The sequence below is a fragment of the Chrysochloris asiatica genome, unplaced genomic scaffold, assembly GCF_000296735.1.
Source record: "Chrysochloris asiatica unplaced genomic scaffold, ChrAsi1.0 scaffold00162, whole genome shotgun sequence".
Classification (NCBI taxonomy): Eukaryota; Metazoa; Chordata; class Mammalia; order Afrosoricida; family Chrysochloridae; genus Chrysochloris; species Chrysochloris asiatica.
In genome coordinates, this window is record NW_006408680.1 from 7,007,493 (window position 1) to 7,019,242 (window position 11,750).

The following is an 11,750-nucleotide window of genomic DNA, read 5'->3' on the forward strand; positions in this document are numbered from 1 at the left end:
GGTAGTGAGGTTGGCCCAGGATCGGACATTGTTTCGTTCTGCTGTGCATGGGGTCGCTATGAGTCGGTTCCGACTCGATGGCACCTGACAACAACAATATATATATATAATCACATATGTATAATCCATATTATATATACACTTTGTAACTCATTCTGTGAGGCCAGGATTACCCTGATTTTAAACTTCCAAATTTAAGCAAACTGGACCCAGCAACATATAGAGAAGGTTACTTGTCATATTCTGCTGGGATTTTGAACGTTACAAAATAAGTTAATGTAATATAGCATTTCAAGTAGAATGAAGAACCGAAAACACTTTGTGACTTCAGTTGACTTGAAGAACACATTTTACAAAAGGCAGCACTTCCAATGACAGGAACACCAATGTAGGAACAGAATGGAATTCCTTCAGCTTCAGTGGGGGTCACATACGGGACCCCACAGCAGAGCTCGGCCTTCATGGGTGAAGCATGTCCATTCTCGTTGCTCCATACAGCGCTGTAGTGAGGAAACCAGGCAGGATGACGAAATCCGAGCTTTCCTAGAGCAGGGTTATGGGGGAGGGCAGACCTGAGTGTCCTGGGAACCCCTGGGACCCGTTCAAGAGCAAATTCTGGTTCATTTGGGGGGAGCCCAAGCAAGCCCCGCCCCTTGAGGCAGAGTCCGGTTATGGGACCAGATGTGAGGTGCCCGGAGCTGTAGGGTGAGGGTGTGTAGGTGGCGGAGGGCGGAGGGTGGGCCCTCTGAGGGGTCCATTGGTCTGGAGAAGCTGCCTGTCCCCCCGAGGCTGGACTGCACTGTTGGTGACTGCATCTCCAGAGAGGAGTGGTCCAGGTGGGGTTGTGACAGTATTCCCTGGCTGCATCCTTGGTTGCAGGACAGAGAAGAAAGAGTCATTGAACTGGAAGCAGAAAATGCCATTCTACATCTGAAATTGGCTGAGGTGACACTTTATAACTCGGTTTATAGATTTAATTGCTTGTTTGTGTTTTCCTGTCTAATGAGGTGACATGAACTTGATGTTGCAAGTTTCTTCAAACACTGGCACCAAGTTTAGTTCTAAATTCCTCCCGATCTCTACATGCACATGTTTAATGAGTTGACTGTCCTATAGATTTGGAGTCACTGGGCCATCACCACCGCCCAGCTGGGAAGTGTTGCCCTCACCCGCAGGATTCCCTGAGCCCTTTGAAATCAGCCCTCCCCGGCCCCAGTTACATGCAGCATCTTTTCTGGACTGTTGACCAATGTGTCTGCCCCGAAGGACTCTGCCTAACTTTGACTACAGAGCTGGGCTTCAAGATTACAAGGAAAGGAAAAGAAATGGGGAATTACATTTGGTGGATGTGGGTTCGTTTCATTCTTATGCCGTCTGCCATTGCTGCTCCCAGCAGAAAGCCACATCTTCAGAACCGGTAAGGTCTGCCGACTTTGAAGATGGGAGTAAATTCAGAATATTGGGTTAGCCAGGTGGGCCCTAAATGCCATCCCAAGTGGTCTTGCAACAGAGAAGTAGGAGAAGGAGGTTTCACACACACATGCACCCCACACTCCACACATACCGCCCACACACACACGCAAATAGGTACCACACACATACACTGACATATGCCCACCACACCTATCCATACACACCACACACTCACGCTTAGTGATATGCCCACTCACACCCACACGCAAGTACATATGCCTCCTCACACCTATATACCGTACACACCACACACTCACACCTACTCACACATATACTCACAATTACATCCACACGCTAACACACACATGTGGTCACACAACTTACACACATCACACACACTCACTGACACACACAAGCACACCTACTAGTACATACAAGTACACACACCTACTCAAACACACAGTCACACATGTGCACATGCACACACAGCACAGCCTTGTGGAGACCAAGGAGCCGAGTTGAGGAAGATGCTCTCGGCACCTGGATTTCAGACCTCCAGATCTGGGAGAGAAATGTCCACTGTCTGAGGCCACGGGACACTTCAAATCACCTTCAATTAGCTTCTTTGCATTCCTCATCTCTAAAATATGGCCCCTGGAGACTTGTCCTTGGGGTCTTACAGCAGGACAGATCCAGGGCACAGCCTTTGGGGACTTCTCCGTCTGCTTCTGTCCAGCGTCATGGAAGGGTTGCCCGGCTGCCTGCCCTAGTCTTCGGGGCTGTGGTACAAATAGCCACAGTGTGGCAGCCTCCCCTGAGCGGCATGGACTCTCTGCCAGTGCTGGAGGCCCAAGTTCAGATCAGGTGGCCACCAGGAGACTGTCTCAGCTTCTGCTGAGGGCTGTGTGCTTGGAGTCCTGGGCTTGTGTATGCAGCACTCTGGTCCCTGCCTGGTCTCAACTTCCCTCCCTCACCGGCTAGTGCCTCGGGGTCCCTGCCCTGCACCCCCTTGTAACTCTCACCAGACCTACAGCCCCGGGCTGCCTGTCAGTCAGGAGCCCAGGCAGTGGCTGCTCTCGGCTAGGTCCCTGGGCGTTGGCAAAGACAGCCTGCTCTTAGTCCACTCGCTTGGACAGACTGTGCTTGCTCAGCGTTCAGGGCTTTGCTGCTGTCACTTGTCTGTCTGTGTGTGTCTGTCTGTCTGTCTGTCTGTCTGTGCTTGCCCCTCCCTCACTGTCTCTCCCCCTCCCTCTATCCCTTCCTTCGCTCCCCTCCTGCCCACCTCTCTGTCTCTCCCTGAGTACCCCCTCTCTCTCTGTGTCTCTGTCTCTCTCTCCCTCCCCCCTCAATCTCCTTCTGTCTGCCTCTCCCTCCTCCCATTCCCTCCCGCTTTCTCTCTCTCAACAGTGTCATGAGATGCTTAGGAAGAGCCAAGTGGAGGTCTGGCAGCTGTCTGCCCTGGGCAGGGAGCAGCGATGCTGGCAGAGGACGATGCGCTCGGCCTGGGTCCAGCTTTCTGGCAGTGTCCAGGTAACGGGCCCCACCAGAAGCCAGTGTCCTCTTCCACACCCACCTGATGGTCAACACCCACAGTGGTTGATGTCTGGTGACACTGCAGACAACTGTAAAGACATCCTCTGTGTGAGGCAGCAAACTGCCTCAGCTGTGAGAAATACAGGTTTTCTCTTCGGGCTTAGTCAGGCTTTTGTAAAGATCATAAAATCATTCTATTTTCACAATCAATTATGGGGACTCTGCTTTCTACTACAGAAAACCTTTTAAAGCTGGAGCCTGTGTAAGAAGGAACCTGTGAAAGAAGCCAAAACGAATCGATTTCAACTCCTAGCCACCCTATAGGGCAGGGTCCACCTTCCCCATGGGGTTCCCAAGGGTGTACATCTTGAAGTGAGCAGGTGGCTCATCTCTCTCCCAAGGAGCAGGCTGGTGGGTTTGAACCACCAAACTTGAAGTTAGCAGCCCAATGTCTAATCGGCACCAACCCAAATGTTTCCTAGTAAAATGAGTGCTAGGAAAGGGGTAAGACTACGTCCGTCAAAGGCAGAAGACCTATGAGAGCCAGGAGACAAGGTGGTCCTGCCAGGGATCCTACATGACAGATGGAACATGAAACTCCCACTCCCGGGGTCCCAAGCACGCACTCAGCGGGAGAGGCGCTTTCCTGCTGTCAAGTCAGTTTCATAGGCGAAGGCTGGTCCTGCGTGAATTCTAACGCTAAGTAGTAGAAAGTGGTTTTGCACATGTCAGATTGTTGTTGTGAAGTGCCGTCGAGTAGGTTCCAACCCATAGTGACCCTGTGTAGGGTTTCCAAGGAGCGGCTGGTGACCTTGAACCACCAACTTTGCAGTTCAAATCAACTTTGCAGTCTACCGCATTAATGCACAGCGCCATGCCAGGAGTCCACCGTGTTGGATTACACAGAGCTAAATGAAACACTTTATTGGATTTGGATCCAATATCAACACTCATGGAAGCAGCAGTCAAGCGATCAAATGATGTTTCGGGCAAATCTGCTGCACAAGACGTCTTTCAAAGTATGTCGTGATATTTTCAGTTACCTAAAATGCACGTGAAATAAAGTGAATGAGGAAGACTGAAGCATATGAGTTATGGTGCTGCTGGAGGATATTAAAAGTACCATGACCTGCTGGAGAACAAATCTGTGCTGGGAGAAGTACAGCCAGAGTGCTCCTTATCAGGGTGCTGAGACTTGGTCTCTCATACTTTGGGCACATCATCAGGAAGGACCAGTCCATGGAGAAGGACACCATGCTTGATAAAGTGGAGGGTCAGTGAAGAAAAAGGAAAGTTCCCCAGGGAGGTGGACTGGCCCAGGGGCAGCAACAGTGGGCTTAAGTTTAACAAGGATTGTGAGGCTGGTACAGCACCGGGCAGTGTTTCATTCTGTTGTGCAGAAAGTTGTTGTGAGTTGGAACCAACTCCAGGGCATCTAACAATCACAATGCCACCTATGCATTGGCCAGATCTCCACAACACCTCTTTAAAGTTTTAAAAGAGCAAAAATGTCACTTGGGGGACTAACATGCACAAAACTCAAGCCAGGGCATTTTCAATGGCCCTATCTATGGTTTCATTCTGAGTCGGTACCAACTCGATGGCACCTAACAACACCACCAGCTGTTCAGTGGGAGAAAGATGAGGCGTTCTGCTCCTGTAAAGATTTACAGCCTCAGAAACCCTGTACGGGCTCACTATGAGTCGGGGCCGGCTCCACGGCACGTAACAACAACAGCATAGTCCTGTGAAAGTTGGGCCATGAACAAGGACATTGATGTACATTACGGTGTTGGTGAAGAATATTGAACATAGCATGAACTGCTAGAACATCAAATCTTAGAGGTGCAGCCGGAATGCCTCTCAGAAACAAGAGGGTGACACACTTCCATGTACTTTGGACATGTTGTCAGGAGGGACCAGTCCCAGGAGAAGGACGTCGTGCTTGGTGAAGAGGAGGGTCAGCGAAAAAGAGGCAGACTGGGCTGGGCTGGGCTGACACAGTGGCTGAAGCTATGAATGTGAGGCTGGCACAGGACTGGGCTGTGTTTCGGTTCATTGTACGTGGGGTCACTCTGAGCCATAGCTGACTGGACTGGACACCACTAGCAACAACACCCATCACACACCACACCATGTGAAAGGCTCCCTTGAAACTTAACTAAGAAGAGTTGTCGTTGTCTGGTTTGTTGGCAGTTCTCCAAGGTGACATTGTGGAGGATGTGTTTACACCCTCGATGAAGAACATGGTTTTACCTTATGTTACAAGGCGCGTCCCTGGGGCAGCATTTGGGAGAAGATATCCTTTGATCACAATAGAAACTGCATCTGTGGACACAATTAATCTGCTCTCGGTGAGGCAACGGAGGCTTCCTTTGTTTTTTCTTTCCTTTTCTTGAATGAGCTGCCTTACTGTCTTTAGAAAGGATTTCTATAGAAGTGATTTTTAAATTTTCTTCCAGCTGAACAGCTCTGATCCTTGTGTGGATAATGCTTATCACCTTAATCTGCATGACACATACCAAATCTCCTGTCACTCAGAATACTTCTGACATTGTGTCCAAATGTTTCTCAAACTTGTGGAAGTAATCTCCATTTTATAGAAAGAAAACAATGTAACTGAAGAAAAAAGGAGCACCGACTTGCATTCTGTGAGGTTTTATGATGATCTCTGCATTGAATTAAGCATGGAGCAGTGGCCCTCAGATCCTTCAGTCTAAGCACCTCTCATGTCAGAAAAACTGTGACATCATTTCAGGGGGACAAGGGTACATGACATGTTGTTAGCTGCTTCAAGTTGGTTTTGATTCATAGCGACCCTATGCACACAGAACGAAACCATGCCTGGTCCGCGCCATCCACTGTGTAAATCCACCTCATCGAAGGTCTTCCTCCATTTCTCTGACCTTCTACTTTACCCAGCATGATGTCCTTCTCCAGGGAATTATGAGAGAAGTCAGGCCATCCTGGCTTCTAAGGAGCATTCTGGTTGTACCTCTCCTGATACAGATCTGTTGGGTCTTTTGGCGGTCCATGGTACTTTCAATATTCTCCTCCAACACCATAACTCAAATGCATCAATTCTTCTACAATCTTCCTTATTCACTGTACAACTTTCAAATGTATATGGGGCAATTGAAAATACCATGGCTTGGGCCAGGTGTACGTTAGTCCTCAAAGTAACATCTTTGCTTTTTTTCGTAAGTTTTTATTATGAACTGAGTTAGAGTTTACATGGGAGAACATTGGCTTTACACCAGTGTTTCATTGCAATAATTATAATCTTTTCCATGCATCGTAACTGTACAGTATTTACTTCCATTTCCTCTGGGTTATTTTTTGGGGGGAGGGCGTGTGTACACAAAAACACTCAGGAATATATAATCATTTAAACAACCAAAGGGAACATTCTTTGAGTCTGCCTCCTGGCTATCAGCTCTCAGTCCCTCTCTTTCCATGAGTCTAGAGTCCTCAGCTGCTCTCTCTCTCCATGTCCCCATCTCTGCCTCCATCTCTGATGTCACTGCTTCTCTGGATAAGGTCCCACATTCCTCTTGTGCTCTTCTCCCTTGATGTTCGTAAGAGCCTCTGTTTCTGGACTGGAAGATTAACTACTCCCCCATTTATGTTATAAAACTTCTACCTTTACAGTTGTGACAGTTGCAATTAGTCTTGATAACAGTTACTCACTATTGAATCATAAGAATCTTATCCCCATCTCTTTTCACCAGACCCAGCTAGACAAGATGAAAACTATTCAGTGGGGATTCTATCTTCCCCCAACCACTCTTAAACTCCGTCTTAAAAACTTGTAAGCCAGTCAGTTTGTGCCTTTATTGCCCCCACATCTTTGCTTTTTAAATTTTAAATATAAATTTTAACTTTAATTTTAAAAAGGTCTTTTGCATCACATATAGAATGATGCTTTTTGGCTGCATTGCTCCCCAAATTCTTTTAAAACTCATTTACTGTACCTGGAAAATCATTATGTACATTTATGGAGAAAATGTTTAGTACTGGCTAAATGCGTTTTTCATCATGTGCTAGCAGTAATGAAACTTCCAGAAGACAGGTCTGGGTAATAGATTAGAGCTTTGTTCCTCATGTAAGGAAAGGGGGACAGATCATGAGTATGTGCCACAAGCACCAGGAAGGAAACAACAGAGAAGGGGACATTCCTGGATCCGCCTCTTCCAGAACATGCTGTGTTTTATCTCCTGTGCAAGCAGGTCAGATGTCTGATGCTTTGTTTCTTACTTACTCGAAGGTCACTTCCCAAAGCCCCAGTCCCAGATCTCTGGGGCCATAATTCCCAGATGTGGGACTGACTTTGTGTATGACAGAACCATGCCACATGGGTCTGTGGTCAAGGACGTCTGCTTAAGTAGACTGAGTTCCGAATAAATGGGTGTATGACTGTGTGAGTTATGGGACTATGTTCTTATTTTATAGAAACTCAAACAAGGGGCTTCAAAGAGCTCCTGGAAACATGGAATGCAAAGACCAAGGCACTTCCCACACACATTATGATCCTCCTCATAGTGTTGTTGGTTCCAACTCCTAGCGACTCTGTGCACAACAGAACAAAACACGCCCGGTCCTGCATGGTGCTCACATTCACTGCTACGCTTGAGCCCAGTGCTGCTACGATGGTGTCAATCCATCTCACTGGGGGTCTGCCTTTTTCACCGACACCTCCAATTTCCCAATATGTCCTTCTCCAGGGACTGCGCCCTCCTGATAATATGTCCAGAGTATAAGAGACAAAATCTGGCCATCCTGGCTTCTAAGGAGCACTCTGACTACTTTTTCCAACACAGATGTGTTTGTTCTTCTGGAAGCCCATGGCACTTTCAGTATTCTCCTCCAACACCATAACTCAAAAGCATCAGTTCTTCTATGGTCTTCCTTATTCACTGTCCAGCTTTCACATACATCTGAGGTGGTTGAAAACACCATGGCTTAGTCTTCAAGCTGACATCTTTGCTCTTCAACACTTTAAAGAGGTTTTGTGCAGCAGATTTACCTGATGCAATATGTCGTTGGATTTCTTGACTGCTGCTTCCATGAGTGTTCATGGTTGATCAGATCAAAATGAAGTCTTTGACAACGTCAATCTTTTCTCCATTTATATGGATACTATTTATTGGTCTAGTGGTGAGGATTTTTGTTTCCTTTATTTTGAGGTGGAACCTACGCTGTAGGCTGTAGTCTTTGATTCATCAGTAAGTAGTCCAAGTCTGCTTCAATTTCAGCAAACCGAGTTGTATCATTTGCATATCACAGGTTGTTTGTTAATCAGTCTTCCTCCAATCCCGATGCCACGTATTATTAGGTATTATAATTGTATTATAATTAGTGATAATAGAATAAATCAGATTAGGTGCACGGTGATATTTGCATGCTATAGAACATATTATAATGATGTCATAACTTACATTCCTTGTAGAGCTGCACGACCAGGGGCAGCAGGTAAATCCCCCGCCTGGGGCTAACTGCTTGTCTGTCGGTCAGCATGTGTCCAGTCCTCACCTGGCCTCCTGCCCATCCTTGTTTCCCGCTGCCCACGTGGCACACTGTCTCTCTGACCCTCAGCCCCGGAGCTGGGTCAGCGCTCACACCTTAGCAGGACAGCTTCTTTCAGACAGGCAGACAGGCAGATCCAGGTCCCTGGGGGCTCCCACCACTGCCGGGGGCTCTCACTGACTCCGGGGGCTCTCACTGATCCACTGACCCCGAGGATCTCAGTGACCCCGAGGGCTCTCACTGACCGCGAGGCCTCTCACTGACTCATTGACCCCGGGAACTCTCACTAACTCCAAAGGCTCTCACTGACCCTGAGGGCTTTCACTGACTCACTGACCCCAAGGATCTCATTGACCCCGAAGGCTCTCACTGACCCCAGGGGCTCTCACTGACCCACTGACCCCAAGGGCTCTCACTAACCCCAGAGGCTCTCACTGACCCACTGACCCCAGGGGCTCTCACCTCTTATGCAGGCTCTCACTGCCCCCATGGGCTTGTTAGTTCCCTGGAAAGACTTTCATAATCTCAAGGAGACTACTCCATACCTGCAGCTACCACTCCATTACAACACAAAGGGATACAAAGAGACTCCTGAGGTGTGGTCAGGGTGGGGTCCTGGTGTGGACTCGCCTCTCTTCTCCCTCCCTGTGTGGCCATCACAGAGGGCACCATGAGGCAGTCACATCAGATGAGGGCACCCCTCTTGGTTCTGTCAGCCCCCACTCTTCACCCCAGGTGAGGTCTGGCTCTCAGGAACCAGGACCAAACCACATTGTTTTCAGCCAGGTGACCCGTCCCTCTCAGGGACTGCCCTCTTCTCGTCTATGATAATCCATGGTCATATGTGTGCCTGTGTTCTCACTCTGCAGAAACTCAAACACGACCTCGGGGAGCTCCGTTCTGTGTCTCTGATGCTGCTGAGAGACCTACAGGTGCGAGCTCAGGACTGGGTGTCTGAGGTGGCGACCGCAGCATGTGACCCGCTGCTCTGCAGTGAGACCCTACAGGGTAAGGGGACGGGCCCTGAGACCCCGGTGAGGCTGCCCCTCTGAGCTGTGTATTGGAGACCAGTGTTGTCTGGAATCCTAGTTCTGACTTCAGTTAGCGTCTAATTCCAAGGGTGGCGGAGACAATGTGGGAAGTGTGGGTGTCCTGTCTAATTCCAAGGTTGGTGGAGACAGTGTGGGAGATGTGGGTGTCCTGCTGGTTGCAACCATCGCTGCCCCGCTCCACTTCACCCACACCCACACCCACACCCACACCCAGGACTCCTTTTGAGCTGGGAGACCAAGCAATCTTCCTCTGGCCCACCCGTGCTTGCTGGCTGCCCCCGTGGCCAGCTTCCTTGCCCTGTGGGCCCAGCGCTCTCTCTCTCATGGTGCTGGTGCAGTTTGCTGGCTATTGAGGTTCGATGGGAGTGTTGCTAACACTCCTCAAACCCAGGAAGCAGCTGCTTACTTCACAGCTGCTGTAGTTTTAACACTTGACATAATTGCCGAATATGCACTCTTCTCGTTCTCACTGCTTCTATCGAAGGCTCTATGAAGTCAAAAGATGAAGATGGGTTTAAAGATGGGAGCATAGTGACATGTCCATTTGCTGTGATTCCAAAATACATCTCTGAGCACTTTACAGTAACTTCTGTTTAATGTTCACTAAGTGTGGACCCTCAGATCTCACAGTTGGCTCTTGATTGGAAGAGGTTGAAACACTCCTGGAAGGCCCAGAGTTCGGATGGCTACTCTGTGTGTACACACATGTGGTTTTGTGTGTTCCTACATGTGTGTGTACACACATACACATGTGTAGTGTTTGTATGTGTATTTATGCACATTTGTGGTGCTTGTGTGTGTTCCAAAATTCATGTGCATACCTGTGGTGTGTGTGTGTGTGTGTGTGTATGTGTGTGTTTATGCATGTGTGTATGCATGCATGTGGTATTTGTGCATGTTCCTACATGTGTGCCTGTGTGGTGCGTGTCTATACATGTGTGTGCATGTGTATGGTGCTTATGTGTATTCCTACATGTGTGCGTGCATGACTGTGTGGTGTTGTTTATGCATGTGTGTATATGCATGTGGTGTTTGTGTGTATTCCTACATGTGTGCATGCATTTCTGTGTGGTGCGTGTTTATACATGCATGTGTGCATACAGGTGGCATTCCTATTCCTATATATGCATGCATGTCTGTGTGGTATATGTTGATGTGTGTGTGCATGCATGTGGTGTTTGTGTGTATTCTTACATGTGTGTATGCACATACCTGTGTGTTGTGTGTTTGTGCACCTGTATGGACATGCATGTGTGGTGTGCATCACACACATGTGTGGTACCTTGTATGCATATGTACACGTGTGTGAGCACATGTGTGTTTTTACAAGTTGTTTGCTCCAGGAAAAGGGACAATGGTATTATTTGATGGCAAACAGAATCCCTAGGCTTCTGGGAACTGAGAACCGTGGAGATGCTCTCTATCCCTAAGGTAATGTTGGCGTACAAGGGACTTTAAAAAGTTAATGGGGAGAGGACTTCCGGTGCTTCCCTGACCAGGCAGTTCAGGTAGGGCAGTCTCAGGGAAAAGGGGCGGAATTGCACATAGGAAACCTCTGTCTAGCAGACAGACAGCCTTTGAACAAACGTAAGATCTTATGTTTCAACATTCTGAACTCGTTTTTTTAAAAGATCAAATTACTGAGGAATTACAGGCATTTTCAGCTTTTGCCTGCCTGCACGCGGCTCCTGCTTCCACGCCCATGCCGGCGAGTGCCTCTGCCCCCTGTAGACCTTGGAATGCAGGGCTAGAGCAACCCCACTTAGAAGGCTGCATTTCCAAAGAAAAGGAAGCATAAACTAACAAAACCGAACAAATAGAGAGGGATATCGATGTGGATATCAGGAAATTCGGGGTATCCACGGTACAGAGAGACTGAGAGAGGCATCTTTTACGTCATCAAATACAGACACTACCTCCGTGCAGTCATTACCCCCAGCCCTCTACTGCCCCGGCCTAGACCAGACCTCTGCCAAGCCGCCAAGGTCCAGGGCCCCCAAGGCCCAACCCGCCGCGTAGCCTGGTCACCAAGGCCCAGTGCCCCTGAGACCCAACCCGCCCTCAGCCCGGTCCCCGAGGCAGAGGCCCCCCGAGGCCCAATCCACCCAACCCACCGGCTGAGGCCCAAGCCGCCCGATGCCCAGCTGCTGATACCCAGGGCCACTGAGGCCCAAACCGCCCACCCGAGGACTGCCGGGGTCTGGCCCCGACATAATTGTCACGTGT

The 11,750-nt window shown here is 48.8% G+C and overlaps 1 protein-coding gene across 1 annotated transcript in view; it reads left to right on the top strand.

Moving 5' to 3' along the window:
- Window positions 1-556: 556 nt before the first annotated feature.
- LOC102842033 overlaps window positions 557-11,750 on the top strand; it is a 76,033-nt gene continuing 64,839 nt past the window's right edge. The window contains exons 1-4 of the mRNA XM_006871194.1: window positions 557-683; window positions 2,096-2,277; window positions 2,821-2,943; window positions 9,342-9,506. Of these exons, the coding sequence (XP_006871256.1) occupies window positions 557-683; window positions 2,096-2,277; window positions 2,821-2,943; window positions 9,342-9,506 (597 nt within the window). The remainder of the gene's footprint in view (window positions 684-2,095; window positions 2,278-2,820; window positions 2,944-9,341; window positions 9,507-11,750) is intronic.